This window comes from Sylvia atricapilla, chromosome 29, assembly GCF_009819655.1.
Source record: "Sylvia atricapilla isolate bSylAtr1 chromosome 29, bSylAtr1.pri, whole genome shotgun sequence".
NCBI classification, from domain to species: domain Eukaryota; kingdom Metazoa; phylum Chordata; class Aves; order Passeriformes; family Sylviidae; genus Sylvia; species Sylvia atricapilla.
The window spans coordinates 636,176-663,338 of NC_089168.1; the positions used below are offsets into that span (position 1 = coordinate 636,176).

Genomic DNA, 27,163 nt, shown 5'->3' on the forward strand with positions numbered 1-27,163 from the left:
CGCTTCTCGCTGTCGCCCGCCCCCGACGGGGTTCCGTGACATCACACCTGCCCGCTGACGTCACACCTGGTCACTGACGTCTTGGGGATCCCGCGGCACCACCGGGGCCGCCCCCAGAGGGATCCCCCGCGCCCGGCGGGACCTTTCGCGGTCCCTGCAACACGCGACGAGGCGCACGGCCGGTGGCAGCCCGGGGATACGGCCGGGAGTCCTCGGCACGGGTCAGGCGACGGGGTCCCAGAGCTGCCGGGGGTCACAAAGCCACCGGGGCACGGAGCGTGGTGCTCGCAGCCCCCGTGTCCCTCGCTCGGTGGCGGCGTTACCGGAGGCAGGAGGGTGACAGCGGCAGCCCCCGCAGCCGGCATTAGCTGTACCTCGGCAGAGGTCGCGGGGACTGCGATGGCTCCGGGGGAGGAAACCCGAGCTCAGTCACCCTGGCAAGGCCACGGGAGTGCAGGGGGGGACCCCGGTTCACACCAGCCCCAGGGATCCACCCCGACACCCAGGTGGGGACCCGGGGATACGACGGCCACCGGGCAGCCCTTGCCCAGCCCCGGGGGGGCGTTGGGGCTCGCAGGGTGCCCGTAACCGGGCGGTGATTCGCCGGTGCCCACGGCTGGCTCCCTGCCCCGGGGCTATATTTATCGGTAATGACAGGCTGCTCCGGGGCGTTCCCGGTCCGTACCTCGCAGCCTCGGCCCCCCGGCCCTGCCCGGCTCAGCCGGTGCCACGGGTGACCCTGGTGTCCCACGGCCACCACCTGCCCATTTCCGGGCACACACAGCCCCAGGTCGGGGCTATAAAAAGCTCAGCGTGGGGTGGCAGCTGCGACGGGGGGTCCCGTGATGGCTTTGACAGGAACGGGGTGCTCCGACCCTGGCAGCACGCGGGAGGATGCCGGCAGCCGCCGGGACTGCGGGAACCAGACCATAAATGTCCAGCACGGAGCCCTCATGGAACAGCGACAAGGCAGCAGAGTGTGGGGGAGCCAGCTGAGCCCCCCACCCCACACTCCAGGGCACACACAGAAAACCTGCAGTTCTCACCCCCAGATCTCCAGCGGGCTCCTCTGGGGTCCTGGGGCAAACGGCGAGGGGAGATTTGGGGTCGCCGAACATGCAACAGCCCCGCCAGAGGGGAACCCGAGACACAGAGCAGAGAGCTGGGGGCTCTCGGTGCTCCACGGGGCACCAGTGCAAGGGAATCCTCGTGCAAAGGAATCCCCGTACACACGCTGGTGCTGCAGCAGCCCCCCCCAGCTGCTGAGGGGGGCTTTGTGTCCCCCAACTCCTCTGCATGCTGCTTCAGTGGCTCCGGGGGACACTGAGGCAGGGCGTGGGGGGACCCCAGTGCCCGTCCCGCGTGGGCACCCTGTCCCCCGCAGGCGGAAGGGCTCGGGGTGGGACCCGCTTCCCGCCGGCTGCCGGAGGAAACGGGGCAGGAAGGGCCTGGCCGGGGCCCCGCAGCGCCGGGACGTGGCCCACGGCACCGGGGGCTGCAGCAGGCGGGGGGACACAGGGGTCCCCGGGAACTCGCTCACGTCCAAGGTGACAGCAGTTTGTCACCCCAAGTTTGTCACGCCCTGCCTGGAGCCCACCGGGGAGGCCCAAGGGGGCAGCACAGGGGCTGTGGGGGAGCTGCAGCCTCCAGTCCCCCCCATCCTGGTCCCCACGGGGCTCTGCCCCTCCTCAGTCACAGCCACACATCGCTGCGAATCGTCTCTGTATTGGCGAGCACTGACGTGGTACAACAGCCCGGGGGGAGCAGGGGGTGGCACCCCCATTGTCCCCCGAACCTGGGGAATGCGGGGCTCCCCCGGTGCTCCCCTCCAGGCAGGAAAACCCCCGTCCCGAGAGCAGCGACAGCTCCGGGAGCCGCTTCAGGAGGGTCCTCACGTCTGTCCCTCGGTGTTGTGGCCGTCCCTCAGCGTCACGATCCCCGCGGCCCGAGGGGCCAACCCAAAACCTCCTTCCTGCAGCCCCCAGGGACGGGGACCAGGGAATGACGGGGACCAGGGAATGAAGCCCCTTGCAATAAATAAATAAATAGTCCTGCGCGGCCGGGAGCCGCCGGCTAGAGGTGACTCTCCTCCTCTTCCAGCGCCCGGTTCAGACCCGGGATGAACTTGAGCAGCCGCCGGCGGAAGCTGCTGTGTCGGCTCTTGCGGGGGGCGGCCGCTCCTTCCACAGGGTCCCCGGCGCGGGCCCAAAGGCGCCCCGCAGCCCCCGGCCCCACCGCACACTTGAGGCTGGCGCTGCGGGCCAGAGCGGATCGGGGCCGCGGTGGGGGGGGCGCGGGACCCCCGCTGTCCTCATCCTTGTCCTTGTCCCCATCCTTGTCCCCGTCCAATGAGCTGGAAGAGGCGAAGACGCAGGTCTGGTACAGGGAGTCATCGCTGCCGCTGGCACGGGAGGAGCCCCCCGGCAGTCCCTCCCCCTGCAGGCACCAGCGGATGGACTCCAGCGTGTCGTAGATGCTGGGGTCCTTGGCCACCACACCTGACGGGAGACACGGGGGTGTCAGGGGAGACAGCCGGTGCCCCAAAACCCTCCTGCCACCCCCCCGGCCCCCACTCACCCCGCATCAGCCGCTGCTCCTGCACCATCAGCGAGCGAAACTCCCCCCACTTCTCGTAGAGGGTTTGCTGTGGGGAGGGTGAAGGGGTGAGGACCCTGGTGGGGGGTCCCCAGCCCCCCCTAACCCCTGCCCAGCCCCCCACAACCCCTGCCAGCCCCTGCTCACCTTCAGGTACTGCAGCCGGGCCTCCAGCTCGGCCCTCCGGATGGACGTCCCATAGAGCGTGTCGAGCCTGTGGGTCAGCAGCTGTCAGCAGTGGGGGGCTGCAGCCCCCCGACCCCCCCTGCGCCCCCCAGCTCACCGGAGTACATTGCCTGAGCTCTTGATGATCTCCACGATCTCCCGGTGCCGGATGCCCTCCACGTTCAGCCCGTTGACCCCCGTGATGGTGTCCCCTAGAGCACAGGGTGACCAGGGGTTCAGGGGTGCTGCTCCCCACTGCCGGGGCCCCCCCTCGCTCCCCCAGGATGTGCTCACCAGCCTTGAGCCCCGCGGCCTCGGCCGGGCTCCCGTCGTGCACCCGGCACACGAAGGTGAACATCTCCACGCTGTTCCTGTCCTGGTGGTGCAGCCCGTAGGTCTGGGATGGGGGGATCTGGTGAGGGGCACGGGGACACCCCGAGCCCCAGGAACCCCCCAGGAGCAGCCACGTGGCAGCAATTGCAGTGTTTAATTGCTGCTGGGTGACGTGGGGCAGCACCGCAGCCCCCGGGAGGGGGGACCCTGCCCTGATGTCTGCACTCTGGGGTGCCCCCCCGGCTGGTGGCACAGCTGGGGGAGGTTCAGTAACACGGCAACTCTGTCAGCGCTAAAAATAACCCCCAGCTCAGAGACAACTTAAAAATACCCTCTATGCAAAGCAAGGTGCGGGTTGGAAGGGTGGGGAGCAGGGCACGGCCAGGCTCAGCTCGGCTCAACACCCACCTGGATCTCGAAGCCGAAAGACTCCTCTGCCTTCTTCTCCAGCATCACCACCCTCCTGGGGACACAGGGAGCAGGGATAAGGCAGAGCCCCAGGCACATCCAAACTTGCCTGTGCAAACCTTGGGCTCTTCCCAAATTGGTGCTTTGGGATCCCCAAGGACAGGACACTTCTCCCTGAGATGGCATTCCCCCTCCCAGTTTGCCCTGCCCAAAGCCGTGTCACTTAATCCTGTGGGTCTGGGGGTGTCTGAGCCCACAGGGAGCTGTGACCCATTGCTGCTGTCATCTGCCACAGGTTCCTCCATAAAATCCCCCCTATTTCCAGCCCTCTCAGGCTATCCAGAGTGGAACAATGCCCCAACCCCTTGGGACAGAGACCTCACCCCACTCCTGTGTCCCCTTGTCCCTACCTGTGCTCCTCCGGGGACTGGCTTGGAGATGCCCACTTGAATCCTGCATCCTGCGGCAAAGGAAGAGCCATCAGCAGGGGACACGTGAGGGGACATCCCTCCACCTCCTCCAGCGACAGCCAAGAGGCAGCGTCCCACCAGGACAGCCCCAAACCCCGGGGGAGCACCGTGCCAGGCCGGCACCGAACCAGCACTCGGGTGCCCCCCGGGCATAACGGGGCTTTGATGGGTGCTCAAAGGCACCCTCAGAGCTGCCCTGAGCTCGCCCCACGCTTTGACGTCACCCGCGCCGCACCCACCCCACGCTGCGCTCCGAGGGGCCCCGGCACAGAGGGGCCCTGTTGTGGTCACAAAGTCGGGTTTTTTCGTGCAAAATCCACCCCCCTCCCGGCCCAGACAATGTCGCTGTTGTGGCAGGCACACAGGCGTGGGCGGGTGGAGGGACTGGCAGGGCAGGACAGGACCCTCACCGCAGGGCAGGAGGTGACAGGGCTGTCCCCAAATGCCCCTCTGTGGCTGCTGGGCTCCGGCAGCCCCAGCGCAGTGCGGGCAGTGTCACCATAAGCTGCTCCTTGAGAGCGGCACATGGCGCATCTTGGTGGCAGCTGGGTGCCAGCGGTTCCCTCTCTGCTCTGCCACATGGGTGTCACCAGCCCCACAGGTGTCACCAGACAGTGGCAGACCGTCCCAAATACACCCACCAGAAAAACACAAAAACACCAGAACTGGGTGTGTTCACCAAAGGGAAAGTTGCTGCCTGTCACGCTGGGCCCCACGTCACCACAGTGACGGGAAGGTGACGTGGGACGTCCTGGACCCTTCAGGGACATGTCTGGTGGTGGCCTTGGCTGGTGAGCGGGGGCCAGGCCACCGTGCATATCTGGGTTGTGGCAGTGCAGCCGTGAGGCCACTTCTGCTCCGGATGTCGGCTGTGCTCTCGCTTCCCCACAACGCTCAGGAAGCACCACGGGGCCGCGGGAGCGTCAGGGCGGTGTCGCTCCCAGCGCCACCACAGAGGCGCTTTTCCAGAGGCCCCGTGTTCCACCAGACCAGACCTGGGGAACTCTGTGACCTGTCCCCTACCCTCCCCGAACCACACACGGGTTTGGGAACCCTGTGGCTGATCCCCTTGCCCTTCTCAAAGAACAGAGTCCGGGGGGACCGTGGGGTCCCTCCTGTCCCAGTGACAGAACCACAGAGAGTGGGGTAGGGGTCTGGCCCTGCACCCTAAAAGCTGCAGGGCAGGACATGGGGAGGGACCAGGACAGGATGTGGGGCTTGGCGGGACACTGGGAAAGGGCACCGGGAAGATCCCTGAGGGAATGCGGGAAGGGACCTGAACATGACTTGAACGGGGCTCGGGGGGTAAAGCCAGGACGGGGGTACAGGGATAATCCCGCGGCAGGACGTGGGCAGGATCCGGGACAGGATGTGACGCCTTGGGGGGCACAACATGGAGCGGGACGGGGACACTGGGAAGATGCTGCAGAAGGATGGGACAGGGGTGAGGAGATGCTGGGGCAGGAAAAGAGAGTGGTGGAGGTCACCGGGGCAGGATCGGGCCACCAGGGCGCCATGGGGACACGAGGAAAGCTCGGGCGGGCCCCCGGGGCAGGACAAGAGCCCAGGAGGAGACGCCGGAGCAGACCCGCAGGGCGCAGGCACCAGCGGCTGGGCGGGACGGGGACACGGCGCGTCCCCGCTCCTCCCGCAGCCCCGTTACCGCCGGCGGCGCCGCTCTCCGCTCCGGCCCCGGGGCACAACCGGGGAGCACCGGGGCGGCTCCCGCACGCCCCCCGCAGCCCTACCTTGCGCACGCGGGGCAGGGTCCCGCCGGCCGCCGCCAGCGCTCGGTAGAGCTCGGCGGGCCCGGGGCTCTCCGGGGCCACCGCCGGTGCCTCATCGTCCTTGGGCCGGAGCCGCCGCCGCCGCCGCCGCCGCAGGGTCATGGCCGGGCCGGGCCGTCCCGGGCGCCGCTATATGGACCCTGGAGGCGGGGACACGGCGGGACTCGCCCCTCGGGGACCCGAACCGCGCCCACTTGGGCGTTAAACCGCGCTGGTTGTGGAGAGAGACCCCGCCCCGTGTCCGGCTGTGTCCGGCAGCTCCGCGGCCCCGGCCCCGGCACCACGTGGAGGGACAGTGCGGGTCCAGTGTGAGGGTCCTGCCCGGGGACCCCCGGAGGGGAGCGGGGGGTTCTTTGGGTGGGGCCCGGCAGGACGGTCCTGTGCCGGTTCGTGCTTTGGGATCCCGCGGGGGTCCGGTGGGAGATTCTGCCTGGGGTCCTGCTCAGGGACCCCGTGGGGGTCTAGAGGGAGGGTTCTGCGTGGGCGCATCCTCAGGGACGCCACGGGGTTCAGCGTGGAGGTCTGGGTGCTTCTGTGGGGCAGAACCGAGGGAAGGTGATATCCTGAGGGGGCAGGGTGGGATGCTGCTGGGAATGTCACGGGAGGCACCGTGGGGTGCCAAGGAGGGTTCCCAGGGGTCACCTCAGGGGTGATTTGGGGAGAACTCGGTGGGATTCCGGGAGCAGGAGCGATACCGGGCTCTGCTGCTCCCCGACAGCTGCCACCACGTCACCCTCAGGCCACCAAAGCCGCATTTGGGATTGAATGGGAGGCAGGAGCTGGGGCAGGGGTGGCCGCAGCTCCCAGCCCGGGTCCCAACGGGGGCAGCAGAGGGATTTCAACTGCTCCTGCCCGATCTGCGCTGAGCTGGGACGCGGAGGGCAGAACAATTCCCGGAGGCGGCCGCGGCGGCTGCTGCGGACACGTCGCGCGGCTCCGGCAGCTCCTCGCTGCGCCCCGGCGGGAGGCAGCGGGAATTTTCCAGCTGGAGTCGAGAGCTTTGCCCAAATGTTTGTTTAAAAATTGCCAAAAAAAAAATGAAGATCGTAACAATCCCGCTGGCGTTCCACCCAAACCTCCCGCCCACAGCCTGGCCTGGGGTTACCAGGAGGCAAGTTTGCTCCAGGAACAGAGCCGCTGAGGGCTGAAAGTGCTGGGGAAAGGATGGGATTGAGGCCACCACCGATCCTGAGTCACCAAACCACTGGGAATGAAGAGGAACACCCCATCTTGTTCCCAAAATCTGGTAATGACTTGCCCCCTCGGCTGCAGCCACCTCAGACTGTTTTCCCATTCCGTTTCCTAGAGGAGCAGACAGGTTTTGCTTTAAAATTCTCCATGCTCTCCTCTCCCTGCTGCCCACGTCTCCAGGATGGGGCTGGATTTTCCTGGGGACCACAGCAGGAGCTTCAGACAAAGCTGGGCATGAGGAAGGACAAGCCCAGATGGTGCCTCCCCCTCCCCACCTTGTCTGAGCCCGGGGGGACCCCAGGCCTCGGCAGATTTTCCCCTTGATCCGCTCACAACAGGCTCATTTGCAGGAGGCTCTAATTAAGGAATTAGGAGGGGCAGCTCACACAGCACAATTTACTCTGGGAGCAAACAGGGTTTTATAGGGCCACGGGGTAGTTTGCTGCGGGGATTTATCTTTCCTTCAAGCTGTGGGTCCATGTGGAGACTTGGGGATGCTCCAGGGAGATCCCCACTGGATCAGACCCCCAGGGATGCTCTGAGGGGATCTCCAGGGTGTTTATTCCCTGTAATCCCTCCTGCTCTGTGCCTGCCCCCAGAGTGGGAGCCCCAAATTCAGCTGCTCATCCCTGCATGGGTGGAAAAATCCCACCTCTTCGTCTCACCTCCGCTACGCCGGCGGCACCTCCCGAGTGCTTGGTGGGTGTTGGAAGCTGCATCTTCACTAAAAACGGGAATATTCACCATTAAAATGTTTTGACCAGGATTCCTAAAGAGACAACTTTAGCTATGATGGGGGACTGAGCTGTGCCCTGCAATTCCCACCCCTCCCAAGAGAACTGAGACTGCAACACCTCAGATGAATAAAACAAACTTTTAATAATGTACAGCAGAAATCGACAGCCTGGTTTTATATTAAACAAAAGATTTCCTATCTTACACCGTATGTACATTTGCATACTGAAGAGGTAAAGTGGCTAAGTGGCTATTTTCTTACAGTCCTTTGCTAAGAAAATGTACAAAACCAAACAAATCAAAGGGGCAGAGAAGTACCAAGAGTTCTGTCCTGCAGCCACGTACCGCTGATGGACCCCCTCCTTGTCCTGCACCGGGCTCCCCTCGGAACTGCCTGGAATGCTGCTTTTTCCCCAGAGCTGCTGCAAATTTTGGAGCCAGGCAGCAATTCCCACGTGCTCCATCAGCTCGGCAAGCACCGACACCCCCGGGGCACCAGTTTACATGAAAGTGCTGTGTAAATGCTACATGGTCAGCGTTCCTGCCGCGGATCCCGCTTGGTTTTCCCCATCTCTCTCTTAAAACAAGGCTTTTCCTAAAATCCTGCTCCTAGGGATGGTGCCCTTCCCTCACCCCTCCCCTCCCGGGCTGACCCCGCTCGCTGGCCGCTGTTTGGTTTAGCGCTGAGGCAGGTGCAGTGTGGCTACAGTTGGAAAGGGGCGAGTTCAGTGCAAGTTCCGGAGCCGAGGGCATCCGTGGGCACCCGCGGTCACTGGGATGGAGAACCCAAGCCAACAGCGGAGAGCCTGCAGTACCTACAGCCGTGTGATGTCCCCTCCTGTCCTTCCCCCAGCTCCCAGGGCAGCCCTGGCGCCTGTTCCAATGGCCTGGAGTCCTTTAGGGCTTTACAAGTGCCCCCTCCTCGGCTTCTAAATGCAGGTTTAAGGGACACGTGGAACAGGGAACCAACCCCTGGCTGAGATGTGACTCAGGACACGCTGGGAGGGGACAGGGGACCCCCAGCCCTGCTCCCACAGCAGATCCAGGCTGCCAAACAACTCCTTGGGGGATGCGAAACGGCTCCTAACATGATTGAAAAACCACACTCCTCACTTTATACAAGGTCATGGACACACAGGGAATTCGGGGAGAGGGGACACACGAACAGGGACACAGACGGCAAGAACAGAGGGACCGAAATAAAGACTTAACCCTGGCGGCCGGAGCAGAGATGAAACCTCACCTTAGAGAGCAGGAGCAAGGTCAGAGTAGAAACAGTTCCAGTGTAAATCAAGCTGTGCATTTGGTTTTTTTCTTTTTTTTTTTTTTCTTTTTGCAGTGATTTCTTTACAAACCAACAGGTCAAGAGGTAATAATTAGAGATTGTTTTTCTGCTCTTAGAAAGAACTAACAATATTCAAAAAAGTTAAAATCCAGACCCTCCCAGAAAACAATAATAATAATAATAATAATAATAACAACAATAATAATTAAAAAAATAATAATCAAAACCACTCCAGTTAAAAGTTATGGCTTCAGAGTTCTCTACTGCAGACACTGACCTGACTTGCACACCACGGCTCTTCCTGACTGCCAAAGTCATCACGGCAGCCACAGCCCTCACTTCCATGTTTGCTGTAGTCACCCCACCCCTCCCTCACCTGGATTCAGCATTGAATCAAAAGAAAACCCATGCAGATCCCCCCACCCCACACGGAGACACAGCCACTTCCACACTAGGAGATATTTATACACCTATATTAAAAGGATGGATGTTGATTTCCCAACCCACGCCTGCTGTCAGATCCTGCCCAGCACCTCTGGGAGGTGCAGAGCACCCCCAGAACTCAGATCACAGAATCACAGAATGAGCCAGGTTGGAAAAGACCTTTGAGATCATCAAGTCCAACCTATGACCTAACCTAACACCTCCTCATCAACTAAACCATGGCACTGAGCGCCACGTCCAGTCTTTTTTCAAACATGTCCAGGGACGGTGACTCCACCACCTCCCTGGGCATACAATTCCAGTACCAAATCACTCTTTCAGTGATTTTTTTTCTGATGTCCAACCTAAACTTCCCCTGGCGCAGCTCAAGGCTGTGTCCTCTTGCTCTGTCAGTGGTTTGCCTGGGAGCAGAGACCAACCCCCACCTGACCACAGCCACCTTTCAGGGAGTTGTAGAAAGTGATGAGGTCTCCCCTGAGCCTCCTTTTTTGCAGGTTAAGTCAAACAACTCCAGCTCCCTCAGTCATTCCTCACAGGGCTTCTGTTCCAAAACCTCACCAGCCTCTTTGCCCTCCTCTGGACACACTCCAGCCCCTCAACGTCTTTCCTACATTGGGGGGCCTAGAACTGGGCACAGCACTCAAGGTGTGGCCTCACCAGTGCTGAGTCCAGGGGAAGAATGACCTCCCTGCTCCCGCTGGCCACACCATTCCTGACACAGGCCAGGTGCCATTCTTGGCCACCTGGGCACACTGCTGGCTCATGTTTAGTTGGCTGTTGGCCAGTACCCCTTTCTGCCTGGGCACTGTCCAGCCACACCATCCCCAGCCTGCAGCGCTGCATCACCAGGCCCCCAGACATCTGCCTGGGTAGCGGAGTTGGGAATTGTGCTCCCAGGAGAACTGAGTCCTGCATTTCCCCACGCGCCGGCCACAGCGCCTGCTCCAGCTCTGACCCATCTCAGCTCCCCGCTACCAAGAACTACAAGCCCCAGGGGCTCAAGACAAAAATAAACCTGGATTTCAGGAGTGATTCTCAGTTCCTTATTTGTTTCGTCTTAAAAAAAGGGGAAGGGGTGGCAGTGAGGCAACCTGATGGGCCGTTGTGGCAGCCGGCACGGCCGCGGCGCCCATCGGGGAGCCAGGGATCCGCTCTGCAGCAGCCTGTCCAAGCTCCACGACGCTTCACGACTCAGCACGGAGAGCACCAGCGCAAAACAGCTCACGAACGGGACACTCGAGATTTGCACATGCACAGGAAGCACGGACAGAGATGAGCCACCCACAGGCAGACACCGCACGGCTATGGAGGAGATGACCAGGCACAGGGACACGCGCACCTCGCGCATGCAGACACCGGCGCGCCCCGACGGCCGTCAGGGCGCCGAGTTGGACTTTTTCAAGCTTAAGAAAAGGAGGGAGAACGGTTTCGTGAAGCTGATCAACTGTTCCGGCTCAGCCTCTTGGAAGAGAGCACCATTTGTTTTGCTTTTTCTGCATTAACGTGCCAGTCCCTGGAAAAATCCTCGAGAGTACGGCAAGAAAACCTTCCCTTTTCCCTTCCCACTCCCAGCACCGAGCACCCAGGGGTGGCTCCGACCCCGCCAATGGGTGCTCAACGCACGCTGAACTTTACAGGGATTTCCTTTAAAGGAACAAAGAGTTACGATCATGGCTGAGATCCCTCGGGTGAAGTCCCTCTCAAGTCTCCACGCTCTCAGGAGGTGATCACAAAAGGTTTCGGATTGTTTCATACCCAAGCAGGGAAGAGAGCAGCTCTGTAGGCTCCGTCCCCCTGCCTAGCAGCCTGCAGGTCCCGCTGTCTGGTTGTAGCAGTAGGTTGGGCTGAAACACGAGGTAGGCCTCCATCACACGTCTACTCTAGCACAGCAGCTCCTGTGCAGTTTCCTCCGGCTGAGGCTCAGAGCCTAAATTTTCACATCTTCCTGGACACTGAGCTGGGAGAGGGTTTTCTTAATGCGGAGGGCAGTGAGCCGAGCTGCTCCGTTGGCGTACCAGCACTCTCGCATCATCTTGCCCATCACCCGTAGTGCCTGGGCAAGAAACAACAGCAAAGGTCAGTGCTCTGCTCTTCCCCTGAGCACATGTTGGTCTGACAGGCTGCTGCTCTGCCTGGGCACTGACACAGCCTTCATATCCCCCAAAATCAGGGCACAGCCTTCAGTACTTGTTACCTTGTCATGGAATGGTTTGAGTGGGAAGAGACCTTAAAGCCCATCTCATTCCATGCCCTGCCCTCGGCAGGGACACTTTCCACTATCCCAGGGGGCTCCAAGCCCTGTCCAGCCTGGCCATGGACAATTCCAGGGATGGAGCAGCCCCAGCTTCTCTGGGCAACCTGTGCCAGGGCCTCACCACTCTTACAGGGAAGAATTTCTTCCCAATATCTAACTCTCCCCTCTGGTAGTGTAAAGCCATTCCCTTGTCCTGGCACTCCTTGTAAAGATTCTCCCTCCCTCTTTCTTGCAGACTCCCTTTAAGTACTGGAAGCTTCTGTTCTCCAGTCTGGACAATCCCAGTTCTCTCATCCTTTCCTCATAGGAGAGGAAGGGGACATGGCTGAAAGCAGACTTTACCTCATAGCTCTGCCACCAGTTTGGGATGTTTGGCCGCAGTTTCTGGTCACACACGACCTTGCGCATCTCCTCAATGGAAGGATCAGAGGGTACGAGGTCGTAGTAGGGAAGCTGATACTCCTCATGGATACCTGAAAGGCAGAGCAGGGAAAATGAAATTCTGGGAACAGGGACCAGGGCCACTGTGCTTTGCTAAAGGCAGACGGATAGAGGCTTGGGCTCCATGACTCACTGCTGAGATGCGTCAACACTTTGCAGTTATTTAGAACAGAAATGAAGAATCTGGAATTGGAGTTAACAAGAAAAATTCAGGGAAATAAAATGCAGCTGCCTAAACTGGAACGGAGTCAGCAGGCTGGGATCAACACCTCCCAGCAAGGCGCCAGGGTCACTGGATCTCCACGGCAGTGGGACTGTCACACGTGGGATGATGCTGCAGCTGCACGTGCCAAGACATTTATACTGATCTGGGGGAGTTCCCCACTAATCAGCACCACCATTTCCTGAAAATCCATCCAAAGGAACATCAACCACCAACACCCTTGGGAGCACCAACACTCTTGAGCCAACACTGGTGGGGCTTAGCAACAGTCATGGGTCACTTCTGTCACCTCCCTCGGTGGCGACAGAGGGACGTGTCCTCCCACAGCCCTGTTCTCCCTCAAACCTCCCAAACACCTGGCTAATAGGAGAGGAGACCTGGGAGCCAGCGTGGCCACTGGCCCAGGCACAGAAAGGACATTACCTCCTGCATTGCACCTTCGGGCAATCTCCCAGTAGACCAAGCCCAAGGCGTAGATATCGGCACATTTAAATGAATCAAAATGCTTCATGTTGATGGTTTCATCCAAGACTTCCGGGGCCATGTATCTGCACAGAGAAAGGAAAAGCATTTTCATTCTGAGAGGGAATTCTCTGGAAGATAGTAAATGATCAGTTTTCCCACACAGCATTTCCCAGCAGAAAAAGCTCTGCTTGGTACAGCCACCATCAGAACAGAACTGGACCCTGTGATATAAGGGAGTGAAGCAAATAACTCAAGATCAACAGCCAGCTGGGAAAAGAGGTAGAAATATTCCAAAACTACATCAGGCTCCCAGCAGAAGGTCTCAAAGCCTTTAGTGAGGCCAAGCTCATTGTCGTGCATTACACGAGCTCCTGGTGCCAGCTTTACATGGCTGTCACCTCCCAGTGTGGTGACACCCGGAACATCCCTTCAGCTTCAACTCAGGCACAAAACTGACCCTGCAAGACACTGGGAAATGCTGAATTCAGAGAATTCCCCGAGTGCTCAACCAGCAGCTCAGGCATTTCCAGTAAAACACCTTCAAGTGCATTTTCCTACCGTTTGGTTCCAACCCTTTGGTTTGGTGCGATGTCAATCGTGTCTGTGACGGAGTCGTGCCGGACGGCCAGGCCGAGGTCAGCAATGGCACACGTGCCATTCTTCTTCACCAAGATGTTCTTGGATTTCAGGTCCCTGTGAGCAATCCCAGGTTTTCCTAGCAGAGCAAAATAAAAAGCAGCAAGGGTCAAGCCGGGGAAATCCATTTGTCGAACTGGCACAGAGGCAGCGCCGGATTTCAGGGCGTTAAACCCACTGTTGCAACACTTTTTCCTGTTTAGATTCATAAGGAATGGAGCAGGGAAAAGCTCCAATCCTGTTTTGGAGGCGCCACTGATGCAGTGGCACCCGGAGGCCTCAAGAGGGACGTAAACTCCACATCCCAGCACAGGCGCAGACGTCAGGAGCTGGTGATTCTGCTTCTGCCTGTGCTCACATCCCACCCAGGCAGCGCCAATTTTAGGATGGGATGTGAAATGGTGATATAACTCCTGGGAGCGAGCGCCAGGTTAACCCACTTCGCAGCCAGCCAAAGCAATCGCTCTATTTCTGGTCAATAACCACCAGATGAAGCTGGGCTGACTCAGGCAGGGTTTGCTGCACAGCACATCAGCTCCCTTCAAGCAATCCTGCTTTATCCTCCCCTCAAGAATTCCCAACGCCTTTTCCGAGTTAGCTTTTACCCTGAGTGCCCACGATCTCCATATGCAGGTGGGCCAGCCCGCTGGCAGCAGACAGGGCGAGCTTGATCATGCCCTCGATGGTCACTGTGTAGCGATTCAGGTAGTCAAAGAGAGACCCGTGCTCGTGGTAGTCAGAGACCAGCCACAGCTGAGTCCACGTCCCGTTATCTGCAACAGGAAAGAGATGGAGCTCAGGCAGATCCAATGCAGGGATGGCAAATGAGCATCCCACACACTTTTGGGGCAGAGCAGAGCTGCTGTGTAAGGCTGCAGCTCAACAGGGCCAAGTAAGAACTGGCTCAAATCAGCCATAGCATGGCATGCAGGACCAGAGCAGTGACTTTCCCTCCAGGGAAAGTCGTGCCAGGTGCCGTGCCAGGCACTGGTGAGGCAACTGCCTGAATCCTGGAGTCAGGTTTGGGCAGTGTAGAGGCCCGGAGAAGTTGACTTCAGTCAGCTTTAGTCCCCCATGACAAGAAAGATGTGGAGGTGCTGGAGTGTGACCAGAGATGGGCAATGGAGATGGGAAAGGGTCTAGAGAACTTCTGAAGAGCGGCTGAGGGAGCTGGAGGGTTCAACCTGAAGAAAAGGAGGCTCAGGGGAAACCTTCTCATTCTGCTCAACTCCTTGACAGGAGGACTGAGCCAGGTGGGGTAACAAGCGACAGGACCAGAGGAAATGGCCTAAAGTTGCACCAGGGAATGCTTAAATTGGATATTAGAGAAAAGCTCTTGGAAAGGGTGGTCAGGCACTGGAACTGGCTGCACAGTGGTGAACCCTCTGCTCTCAGGTGCTTCTCTCCCTTACCTTTGTTATCTGCAGCAATAAATCCCAGGATGTTCTCGTGCCGCAGCATCACGGTTTGATAGATCTCTGCTTCCCTGAACCAGGAACGCTCCTCACGGGAAGAGAAGATCTTCACAGCCACGTCCCCTCCACGCCACCTGCCCCGCCACACCTCCCCAAAGCGGCCTTTGCCGATGATCTCCTGGAGGACAATCGTCCGAGCCACGGTCCGCTGCACAAACAGAGGCAAGCCTGGGGACAAGGAACCGAAGGAATGAATCCTGTGGTAGCAGAAAACCTCCCGAAGCCCCAGAGGCTGAAGAATGTCCTCAAACCCAGCAGGCTCCACATTTGATAACAACTGGGAGCCTGAGCAAGACCCAACCAGGGAATGGTGGCAGCTCCTGCGTGGGATGTGCCACTGCTTGGGCAGCATCTGCATTTTGCTTTGAAGCAGAGATCCGGCACAGAGCAGTTGGGGAACTTCTGCTCTACAACAGATCAAAGGAACTGCAGCCTCAATATGCAAAGAATGGAATTCAATGAAGTCAGTTTCTGCTAAAAAGCAGAAAACCCCCAAAATTTCTCTTAAGGAAGGAGTCCCAACATCGCTGCCACTGCCTACAGAAAGCATGGAGCTCACCTGCCCACAGCATGCATAGAAGAGATCCCAAATATTTTATATACAGCAGCAGATGTGCTGCTGAATATTTACTCCCTGGTCAAGTATCAGGTTGTGACATTCTCTGCCTCTGTGGACTTTCCTACAGTTTCCATCTGCTGCAAAATTCCTTATACTCTTCAACCCAGCTACCTTCCTAGTTTAAAGCCACCACTAAATGGTGACTTTCCATCTATTCTGGGGATTCCTTTAAGTGCTACAGAAACAAACAGTGCACATCATCCACCTGGGAACACCCAAGGTTCTCTGGGATGAAATGGGCTGTGCAAATGCACTATTTGCCCTGTAAAACGTTGAACTGCTGGGAAGTTACGCATTTTCCTGCAGCTTTGATGCAGGTAACATCCTGCATTCTCCCCTGAATGCCAACAATGCACAGGTTAGCACTTAATGGCTGCTTCCAACCCAAATCCTATTCCAAAGCTAAACTGGGAACAGAGGCAGCTGTTTGAGCTATCTTCTTGCAGTTAAGGAGGAGTTTAACTATTGCTCTTAACCGAACAGACAAGAGACCACCACATGACTTTAAGGAATTTAAACATCCCTTCAAGTTACTCAGGACAGACCCCCTGAACACGCTCTGAGGCAGCAGCCTCACTGCTGTGGCAAACCTGTGGCAACCACTAGCCCTAAGAGACAACTGCAAGGTGTCATTGCTCATCCCATCATCTCGCAATACCTGAGCCAGAGCCGGAGGTGGAGAGATCATAGACCAGATCCTGCAAGGTCTTGTCCTTGGAAAGGCACATTTCACAAGAGGGGTCCTCCATGTCGAGCCGCTGGCGGTTGTGGTAGACTCGTTGGTGGTGATGGAACACAAAGACCACAATGATCATGACGACAAACACGAGGAAGACGGGCCCAGCAATCACTGCCACCAGCTCCACCGGGCCCCAGCTTGATGGGGGCTCGTTGTCTTTCAGGTGTCCTTGGGAGGAAAGGGAGGAGAAAAAAACCACATGTTTTGAGAAAATTATCATTCTTTTGAGGACTTTCTTGTGTTTTATTGTTCTCTTTGGAGCCTGAATAGTTTTAGCCTGGAAATACACCAAACAACAGTGTTAAGGTGGGGCTGATCATCAGGCAGGCAAAATGCAGCTGAAACCCCAAAAAGAAGATGGAGCTGCAGTAGTGGGATCAGGGATTATGGTCTGTTCATTCACTCTTTCAGACAGGACTGTGTTCTGGGCTGATTTTCCAGAACAGCCTGCAGTTCGCCTTCCATTTGAACTCAATCAGTTGGCCAGGGCTCCCTGCTCCCTCTTTCCCTTTCGCCCTGCAACAACCACTGAACTTGAACCTGAAGACAATTATTTGTTGTTCTGAGCACAGATCTCCCCACTGCTCCCAAGGAAAATGACTCTGCAGTCTTCACAGCACCCACTAAAAACCAGCCCAAAACAGAAAGTAGGAGGTGTGAGGAAGCACCACATGCCCTCTCCATCCCAGGGATGAGAAGCAGAAGTTTCCCACACCCTCACTCAGAGGCAGGGCTGTTTCCTCGGCATGCGTTCTGAACCCAGGCACCTTCCTCCCCACATACTTTGCTCTGAAGCCGCTGCAATGTTCCTCTGCTTGTGCTCAGCACTGAAAAGATTTGGAGTCTTGGAAGGGAAGCAACGCCAGTTGATAAAAGCAGGGCCAGCTCAGTGACAAAGGGAACACATACATTCCCATTTGAATTCGAAGTAGTTTGTTATTTCTACTTTACAGATGAAGGAAATAAACCCAGCTCTCAAGTTCATGCAGCAACTGAAGAGAAGAAGTGAAAACAGGGCCGAGAACTTCAAATTCCCAATCCCAAACAGACAGCTCCTCTCCTCCCACTTCAAACACATGACTTTTCTAACTCTCTACTTACCACTGGGAACCATTAAATCTATTTTGTTGCAAAAATCAGAGTAGCAGCAGTGAGTATTACGCAGATCCTCTGAACTCAGACAATAGAAGGGTTTCCCAGCAGGAATCAATTTTGCCTCAGGAATGCAGGTCCGAACGTGGTGTTTGACACCATCCAGGTTGAAGACTGAGACCATGCAGGCGCCGTCCGTCTCACACGTGGAGTTGGCTTGTTTGCAGTCAGAGCACAGACATGTCAAAGCTGAAATCAAAACAAGATCAACTCCTTAAAACCCACGGAGAGCAAGAGCTCAAATGAGAGGAAACCTTCTTTAAATTCTCCATTTCGGAAGGGCTGTTCACAAGCTCTGGAAGAACCGGCTCTGCGAACAGCACAGGTCATACTCAGTATTCCAGACCTGCAAGAATCCAACCCCGGCATGAAACAGACTGTGGAGGCAGAGGAGCCTTTCCAGCAGGTGCCTGTCCAGGCAGCCCTTCTCCTGCTCCTGTTGCAATCACCACCAGCCATGACCCAAGTCATCCCTGCAAACCGAGATCCGACCGAGATCCACTCCCAGCCCAACCTCGGGTCAGACTCAACCCAAACCAACAATTACTCAAACTGACTGACCTGATTCCACCTGGGCTGGCTGTCCAGGCTCCCTGGAGCTGCCTAATCCAGGCTGGCGAGGGAGGACCACCTCAGCTTACAGAGACAAGGAGCAGCTGGCAGATGCCAAACCAAATCCCAACCGACTGCACGAGCCAGGCGTGCTACACCTGGCCTAAGAACTGCTTTCCTGACCCGAGACACTACCTTGGGTCAAATAAAAGCTTGGCTTTTTGCCTGCTCTCCACGAAGATTATTTGGATAAAGAGAGGGAGAAACTCTGAGGCAGATTCCCACATTTTTCCACCTCCCGGTTGTCATTGGACTTTTCTCAAGCTGCCTGAAAAACTGTAAGCAAATCCCCAGGTCTTGCCATCCTTGGGAACAAAGAGGAATCCAACAATGTCAAGAAGAAGGGTGGGGCTTATTTAGCAGCACGCAGGGTTTTCACCAGCTTTCATCAGCTCTTCCAGCCTTCCCAGAGGGAATCCAAAACATGTCCTTACCCGCTGCAGAAATGGGCTTTCAGGTAGGGAGGGTGTGAAGAAGGGTTTGAAAAGATACAAGTGCCACAGTTAACTCTGCCCAGGCTGATCTAAATCCTCTCAGTGTGAAGTCACACACAAAGTCACCCTCAACACTTGTGTGTGAGGCCATGTTACCCTAAGCTTAATGAAAAACAAGCTGGTCCTGATTTACTCAGGGCTGGTTTACGAGGAAGACACCCATTAGCCCTTATCCCAGAGACCTGGGTAAATCAATCAGGGTAATTGTATTACTATTCACTTAATTCTCTCTGGAGCTGCTGCTCCTTTTCCAGCTGTTGTTGTGAGCTGTTTCAGATGGGCTGAATGTGGGTGCTGCTTATGGAATCAACAGATTCAAAACTGCAGTGAAAAGGCAGTGACAAGAGCCAAGGGAATGTCTGGAGCCGTGTCGGGAGAGGTTTAGGATGGGTATCAAGGATAGGTTCTTTCCCCAGAGGGTGCTGGGCACTGCCCAGGATCCCCAGGGAATGGTCACAACCCTGAGGCTGCCAGAGCTCCAGGAGCCTTTGGACACTGCTCCCAGGGATCCACAGGATGCGATTTTTGGAGTGTCTGTGCAGGGACAGGGGTTGGACTGGATGATCCTGGTGGGCCCTTTCCAGCTCAGCATATTGCATCATTCTGCAACTCCGTGATTAAAAGCTGAAGAGCTGTTGAGTGAGACACCTTTAAAAAAGCATCACGAGCAAATGGAGCTTATTATCAGGTGCTCAGCACAGGCCAATGAAAAGGGACAGGGGACAGAAAACGGGCAGGGAAGACTCAGACTGATCTGTGTTGAGAAGGGCGGAGAACAGCCACAGATTGTGAAGATTTCGAGAGAAAATGTTATAATGAAAGGGAAAAACCCTCCACTAACATTCACTTCAAACAGCTCCAAGATCAGTGTTTTCCCATGGTCAGCGGAGCACAGAAAAGACAATTCTGAAAAATACATACACTTGGGGGAACAAAGGTTTGGTGATAAAGGAGATTTTATGAAAATCTGACATGGCAAAGAGCACCCAGGGCACATTCTTGCCTTCATGTCTACTTAAAAGGAAATGGTCTTTTTAAGCATCTCCCTTATTACTTATCAAAAGCTCAAGGTACAAATTAAAAACATTTAACCCACACACATTTCACTGTGTAGGTTCTTTTCAGTTTGATTTAGATACAACAAAACTGAACTTTGTTCCTGTTAGATTCATTTTTGAGGTCTCAAGCCCAAGATTTAGGCTGTAGCAGTTTTGCTTCCAGAAGCTCCAAAGCAAACAAAACACTTCAATGCACTAATAAAACAGGTTTTGTAAACTTCTGAGTGAAGTATCTGGCCTGAAACCGAGCATGCCTTTGAGAGGGAAAGCAGAGAAGCAGGTCGTGTCTGCTCAGTCTCATTTGTAGGATTAAGAAACAACAAAATAAAATCAGTTTACCTGCAAGGTATGATACCAGAGCCCCGGGTTGGAGACAGAGAGAGATCCTTATCTGTTCTGTGCAGAAAGCCAAAATTTCCTGCTAAGGAGGGAGATGCCCCACGGCTTCACCTCACCCTGTTCCCCCCCTGACACAACCGCTCTTTTTTAACTTCAATTCTTATGTTTGCACCTCGAAAATCCCCAGGGATTTTTGAGACAGCAGCTAGAACAAAGAGAACAGAGCCTTCAGCACATGACTGTCCTTCTCTCCACCTCTCATCAGACACCCTTGAGGGGCTTTCCAGGTATTGTCGGCCAGAACCTCCAGGCTGCAGCAGGAACTCTCCAATTTTCTGTGTGTGCCAGGGAGGAAAGGCCTGTCTGCACCGGGGCTCACTGGGAAGCTCCTGGCACAGAGGAGAATTACAGAGCGACTCATGCAGGTCCAGTAACTCCAGTTTGGTTAACCAGAAAGGCAAATTCTTCTATCAGAAACTTATCAGAAGTCAGGAAAAAGCAACTGTTGTTTGCCCTTGGGTGGGGCACAGAAGGTGGACAGGGCAGCAGAGCCCCCCGCTGGTATCTCTCGGCTGCTCTCAAGAGCAACCGGGGCAAAGCAGGAGACAGGAGTGGATAAAAGGATTTCTCATGCCAACAAGCATTCTTTTTTTCCTTCAGGAAGAAAAGCTCCTATTGAGCCAAACATATAATCTCCTTAATAAAAGAAACCGCCTGGGCTGAAGGAAATGGATGGGGTGAAGGGAAACAAAGAGCAGTTCCCAGAGCCGGGTGGGGAGTTCCCCCCTCGCCCGGGGACGCGTCTGCGTGGAAGGTGCGAGCGGAGCTGGAGCGGAGCCCGCCCGATCTGCTCCCCACACCGACACCCCGAGCCCAGCCCTTCACAGACAGCGCCTGAACAAGCCCCACGTTCAGCTGCAGATCCTGGGCACCGAGCTTTGTTCTCGCTGGAGATGTGGAGCAGGTCGGAGCAAACCTTGCCGGGATTCGATCCGAGGCCAGGCCTCGCTGCTCGTCCCCAAAAGCTGAGAGGTCACTCGGCGCTGCCAATAAACAAACCCTCCTCGGTCCTCGACTATCCCAGCACATGAGCTTCAAGGCCAAGAGCTGCTTCTGCTCCCCACGAGGAGCCCGGGTTACAGCCCCAGCTCCGAAAGGACCCCAGGGCACAGAGGTATCCATATCCCTCTGCATCAGCCACAGAAAAGAGGAAAACAAGGGCTGGTTCTCTCCCTCCAAATCCCCCCATTACAAGCAACCTGCATTCCCAAAATGGATCCAAACAAACAGGTGGGGGGCTGCAGATTTGAGCTCTATGCTCCAGGGAGACTCAAACACTGAGCTCTGACAGGCAAAGAACATTTCTCCTCCTTTCCCAGCAACTCTTCGAGCTCATTTTGCACGTATTTATTCTCACACGGAGTTGCATGTGTCAAGATGTCTCTGCAGCTAGACAGGGGAAAGTTTCACAGCAGAATCTCCTGCAATGGTGTTAACCACCTTTTGGAACATATTTTCCAGCATCTCCCGAGCTGTGCCTAAGAAAGATGCCATTTTCTCAGGGCTGAACTCTACCTGATCAATATGTATGAGGATAATTAACCTGAAGATGATCATTGGTAAAATTGCCAATAACCACCCACGTATTTACCAGATAAACAGATTTTTGCAGGGATTGTAGCTGCTGTTCTTTTTCAACAGTTGGAATCGAGGCTGGAAGAATGATCCCCCTGACTTTGAGCCTTTCCAAGGCTCTGGAACAGGAGCTGCAATTGATTGTGTCTTTGTGCAGCACCAAACTTAATGAGCCCCACTCTGGGAGCACCAGTTTCATGCTGCAGCAGCATAATGTTAGCAACAGAAATGGGGAATAATTTGCTTTGTAGTTCTGCTGCTTCTTCGGATGCTTTAATGAAGAGGGACGTGTGTAAACACGCTTGGAAGAAAGAAATACCTGCCAGTGTCTGGCTCTGTGCTGTGCCAAAATAAAGAGCAACCTGTATCACACAGGGTTAGGAATAATATCCATTCCCTCGTGGTGAGGGAGCAGAGGTGTGTCCAGAAGTCCTTGTGTGCTCCTAGTTCAGCTGGATAAAGGAACAGAGCTCCAAGGAAACAACCAGCTCCTTTCCCAAAGGCAATGATGAGGGGACACTGATGAAGGCTTTAAAGAAACAAAATTTACTTTCCATTATATTATCATGGAATCCTGGAATGGCTTGGGATGGAAGGGACCTTAAAGCTCATCTTGTTCCATCCCACTGCCATGGCAGGGACACCTCCCACTATCCCAGGGGGCTCCAAGCCTTGTCCAGCCTGGCTTTGGACACTTCCAGGGATGGAGCAGCCACAGCTTCTCTGGGAAACCTGTGCCAGGGCCTCCTCACCCTCACAAGGAGAAATTTCTTCCCAATATCCCACCTAACCCTGCCCTCTGGCAGTGGGAAGCCACTCCCTCTTGTCCTGGCATTCCAGGCCCTTGGAAAGATTCTTCCTCCATCTTTCTTGCAGACTCCCTTCAAGTACTGGAAGGCTACAGTCAGATCACCAAAAAGCTTCTGTTTTCCAGGCTGGACAATCCCAATTCTCCCATCCTTTCCTTCTAGGAGAGGTGCTCCATCCCTCTGATCATCCTGATGGCCCTTCATACTCACATTCACCTCGACTGTAATGCTGCTTGGGATGATCCAACTGGGATCCCTCCATCCCTTGCTGCCATAAATTCGAGTCCAAAGTGACTCCTGTGGGTCCCTTCCAAGCCTCCAGAGGCAGCTCATCTGCACCCACTGCCTCCAAAATCAACTGTTAGGCCAGTTCTGGATGCTGTCACTGCCCATTTCCTTACTGAGGAGCTGGAGAAAAGAGCACGGATCTGTCCTTACAGCACCACCACCACCTGGAGCACCTTCCCTAAACCTCACTTCCCCTTCAATTTCTCCTCCTATTTTGGATCAAAACATCCCTCTTTTGCTTCTTGCTGGTGCTTATGATATCTACTGACCCACTGCTGCTACACGAAATGGAGTTAAAATTAGCTGCAAAGCACTATGAAAAACACAGCACTTTAAAGCAAGTCATCCAGAAACTAAATATTATCCTGGGATATTTCAAGTTGGAAGTAAGAGTCTCAACTTCTTTGAGCTGGCTGCAGTCCCCTGGCACAGGCTGGACCTGACGTGAAGGCAGCAGGGCTGACTAGAAAACACACGAAATGGAAAAAAAAAAACAAAAAAACAAACAAAAACTAAAAGAGGTAGGAAGAATGTGCCTTTAAAGTGCAGAACTTTCCCTGCATCGACTCAAGGAACACAAAAAAGCTTCTAAATGGATTGTAAATAAGAAACTGACAGGAGTCTCATCATTAAGAGGTTAATTAGAAGAAGCCTTGATGTTTCTGCTGTTGTTCTTCCACCCAGAACACGGACACACAGCTCCCCATTCCCTCTCCGGGCTCTGGTCTGACACTAATTTGGTGTTTTAACTTGTCAGGAAACCAGTTTAGGAGCCAACAGACCACACACAGCGGTGCTGTGGAAGAACATCCTGCACACCTGATGCCCAGGTTTATCAAGGTTCCAAGACTTCAGACCCATCCTGGCTTCTCTCAGGCAATTGGCTTTTCCAGAGTGGAAATACATTGTTTAACCTGTGGCCTCTACATTCCCACATCCAGCAATCCACGGGTACTTCCAAGAAGGCCACAAAAGACAGCAAGACTTTATCAAGGGGATTTTGAAGGGAAGGAAAGGCTCTTTTTCTGTTGAAAAGAAATAAATAAATAGGGGTTCACAAGAGAAGCACAGGGCAGTTGAGAGCCAGGGGGTTAAATAAGGAGGACAAAGCAGCTCCCACCCATCATTTCATCCCTGTAAAACCGTCACAGAGAGGCAATTCCTCTGCCCGCTCTGCCCAGGGCAGGACACATTCCCCCTGGTCACCACCCAGTGAACTTTGCTGCTAAGAGAACTGACGTTTGACTCCACTCCTTTCGCAACAGCCATTTCCGGAGCATCCACTCCTGGCAGCGTCTCCAGGGGAAAGAAAAAAATAAAAACCCAACCCAAGCTGTCTGGCCAAGGAGCTGGACGAGTTCAAGAATGCTTGTTGGACACTGTTTTTAATTTCCAGTCAGAGAAAGGCTTTCTTGGAAAGTTGTAGGATATCACTGACGGACCACGCCGAGTTCGCCTGATTTAACCGGGTAAATATTTGAAGCAGGTGTTAATAATAAAATCTGCTGCCCCAAAAATTATCCCCCAGGGTGGGTTTTTGATTTATTTCAAGCGAAGCCAACCTGCAACACCCTTTTGCAAAGGAGCTTTGATTATTTCCCCTTTTTTTTTTTTTTTTTTTTTTTGTTAAGGAAGGGGCTGGAGGAGTGCTGTCTGCACTGTTTACTGACACGCAGCAGATTCCCAGCTCCTCAGCACTGCAGAAATTCAGATGTTTTTCCAGCCTTTCTCGAAACAAGCAGCTGTTAAACCTCTGGAATGAAGCACAATAGCGAGGGCACTGTTGGCATACCAGTGCATCACTGGTGATTCCCTGCTCCCTGCCATCCTGCACCTCACTCCACGAGTGCAGCTCCCTCAAACTCAGGCTGAGCTCACACCTTGCACTGAATAAAACGGTCCAGCACACACTGAGCGGAAACAATAGTCACTCATAGAGCCCAAAATCAAAGGCACCGGGACTTGCCAAGTTTCCAGGGGATTGTACAGTCAATTGGTCCTTTCCTGTTTATTAATTATGATTTTTTTTTAATAAAGAGCAGCTTTTACCTAAGTGAAAGGCTGAGAACAGCCATGCCACGAGTCTCATCTGATCCTGCTCTGCCAGTTATCACAGAGGAGCTGAAACACCTTTGGTAAGGCTGAGTTTTACCTGAGGTTATACCAAAACACAGCTACTCTCCTCCCAAAAGCACATTTCTATCCTCAAATTCCCAGAACTCACAGGTAAACCCTCACCTGCTGCCCAGGTGAGGTTTGAAGCCATTTTCTGTGCTCTGACAAGCCCAGATCTGCACACACACAGTTATTACCCTCCAACAGTCAGGTGGGAATGCAGAACACAAACGGTGAGAGGTTGGGGAGGAGAAAAATATTCCCCAGTGGAACGTGTCGGAACAGGTACCTAAGTTACACAACAGTGATCACCCCGATAGCCACAGAGCTGGACTGCACTGGGAAGCCTCAGCCATCGGGGCCAGAGGCCACCAGCCCGTCCTCTGTCCCCCTGAGAGATGCTTTCCCTCTGGGGAAAAGGGCCCAGCTCATTCCAAACCAATCTGCTTCCTAAAATTGGGGCCGAGATCTGCTGAGATCTCCCCAAGCCTGGAGCAGAGGTGTGCTGCTCCTCCCAAAGCCAGAGCTGAGAGCCCTCACTCTGCCCCCAGGAGCAGCCGAACCGGGCCAGGTAAAGGAAATGGATCAGCACGGAACAAACAAGGGACACAAAGAGCTTTCCCTCCCTCACCTCCCTCCAAACAAATATTTACAGTTGTTCCACTCCAGGAGCTCAGCGTATAGAAAGGTTTCCTTCGAAGCCCAAACGGCAGATTGCAGAGGGCTGGATGTTACAGACACACTGCCATCTCTGGGGCACGGGGGGCTGCCAAGTTCACCCCAGGATGAGCCACAGGACACAAACTCCACAAGTTCCATGACAACACGGTGGCGCTTCCCACCTTGGGCTGACCCACGCCTCTGTGCCAAGCCCAGAAAACGCCTCTGAGACCCCCAAGCCCATCCTCTGTGAAAAGCCCATAAATCCCAATTTCCATCGTTATCCCTGGAAACCAGGCTGAAGGCTCCCAGATCTCCTCCCAAGGTGAGCACAGGCCTCTTCAGAGCATCCTCTGGCACTGCAGGACCCCCGGGCACGGGGAGCCGACCCCCGGCCCCAATTGCTGATTCCTCTTCCCCACACATCCCATCCTCCCTGTGAGGGTGACTGCCCCCAAACAGCTCCAGTTCACACAAACCACCCACCCCAGTGAGCCCCCGGCCAAGCCTGAACCCCCCAAACCTCCAACACACATCCTGGACGCCTTCAGAGTCCCCCCCTGCTCCCAGGACCCCTAACCCCATGGATGCCACCCCCAAATCCTTCTAGTCACCCTGAAACCTTCACCCCTATGCCCACACCCCGAACCCCTCAGGGACCCCCTCACAGCCTTGGGGACACCTCCAGGTGCCTCCAAGCCTCTCGCCTGCCCCACGCCACGATCCCCCCACCCAGTCCTTCTGCAGCCCTGAAACACCCACCCTGTGCCTCCCCGCCCCCAAACCCCTCAGGGCTGCTCACACCCCCAGCTCCCTCAGCCTTCTCTCACCCCCTTTTCCCCGCAGGCCCGTCTAAAATCTCCCCTCGGCCTCTCCCCTCGCCCGCCCGCCCCACAGCCGCCCCTCTGCCCCACCGCCGCCGCCAGCCCCAGGCCCGGGCAGGCCCCGGCCCTTCCCCGCCGCTGCCCTCAGCCTCCCGCATCGCCTCGCTCCCGCTTCTCCCCGTCGTCTCCCGCTCCCCCTCACGACCCCTCCCCGGTTCTCCCCGTTCCCCTCACGGCGGGGGCGGGGGCGCCGCCATGTTATGCCCGGTGCGGGCCGGGTCCGGCGCCGCCGCTCACTCACCGCGGGCCCCGCCGAGCGGCCCGGCCAGGAGCAGGAGCAGGGCGAGCAGGAGGGCGGCGGGAGGCGGCCAGGAGCGGCGGGCGGCGGGAGGAGCCGGAGGTAAGCGGGGGGCCCGGGCGGCCATGGCGGGGACGCGCCGCGGCCTCGGAGCGGAGCGGCCGCAGCGCCGGCGGGAGGGGGAGCGGGGGCGGGGCCAAGGGGCGGAGAGGGCGGGGCCGGGGGCGGGGCCGGGGGCGGGGCCAAGGGCGGGGCGAGCCCGCGCGTGCGCACACGGGAGCGGAGGGGAGGGACCGCGCAGGGGGCACCGGGGGGGGGAGGGGCCGGTGTGTGATGTGTGTGTGTGATACGTGTGTGTGTGTGTGTGTGTGTGATATGTGTGTGAGATGTGTGTGTGTGTGATATGTGTGTGTGATGTGTGTGTGTGTGTGTGTGTGTGTGTGTGTGTGTGATACGTGTGTGAGATGTGTGTGTGTGTGTGTGTGTGTGATACGTGTGTGAGATGTGTGTGTGTGTGATATGTGTGTATGATGTGTGTGTGTGATGTGTGTGTGTGACGTGTGAGATGTAGTGTGTGTGAGATGTGTGTGTGTGACGTGTGTGATACATATGTG

The 27,163-nt window shown here is 56.0% G+C and overlaps 2 protein-coding genes across 3 annotated transcripts; both read right to left on the reverse strand.

The window, feature by feature from the left end:
* Nucleotides 1-1,709: 1,709 nt before the first annotated feature.
* On the reverse strand, nucleotides 1,710-5,917 carry TAMALIN (trafficking regulator and scaffold protein tamalin). 2 transcript variants are annotated; one of them, XM_066337486.1, is made up of 8 exons: nucleotides 5,720-5,916; nucleotides 3,912-3,961; nucleotides 3,502-3,556; nucleotides 3,055-3,157; nucleotides 2,879-2,972; nucleotides 2,743-2,809; nucleotides 2,578-2,644; nucleotides 1,710-2,498 (listed from the first exon to the last, which is right to left on the reverse strand). In XM_066337486.1, exons 1-8 carry the CDS (start codon nucleotides 5,858-5,860, stop codon nucleotides 2,074-2,076), a joined length of 1,002 nt encoding a protein of 333 aa, XP_066193583.1. In that variant the 5' UTR covers nucleotides 5,861-5,916; the 3' UTR covers nucleotides 1,710-2,073. The 2 variants fall into 2 exon arrangements, with proteins under 2 accessions (XP_066193583.1, XP_066193584.1); XM_066337487.1 differs by lacking the exon at nucleotides 3,912-3,961 and having other exon boundaries at nucleotides 5,720-5,917.
* Nucleotides 5,918-7,809: 1,892 nt separating this feature from the next.
* Nucleotides 7,810-26,736, reverse strand: ACVR1B (activin A receptor type 1B). The gene is made up of 9 exons (XM_066337580.1): nucleotides 26,553-26,736; nucleotides 17,367-17,606; nucleotides 16,185-16,433; nucleotides 14,845-15,075; nucleotides 14,038-14,205; nucleotides 13,355-13,511; nucleotides 12,755-12,879; nucleotides 12,010-12,140; nucleotides 7,810-11,466 (listed from the first exon to the last, which is right to left on the reverse strand). The coding sequence occupies exons 1-9, from the start codon at nucleotides 26,674-26,676 to the stop codon at nucleotides 11,341-11,343; spliced, it is 1,551 nt and encodes a 516-aa protein (XP_066193677.1). The 5' UTR covers nucleotides 26,677-26,736; the 3' UTR covers nucleotides 7,810-11,340.
* Nucleotides 26,737-27,163: the final 427 nt, after the last annotated feature.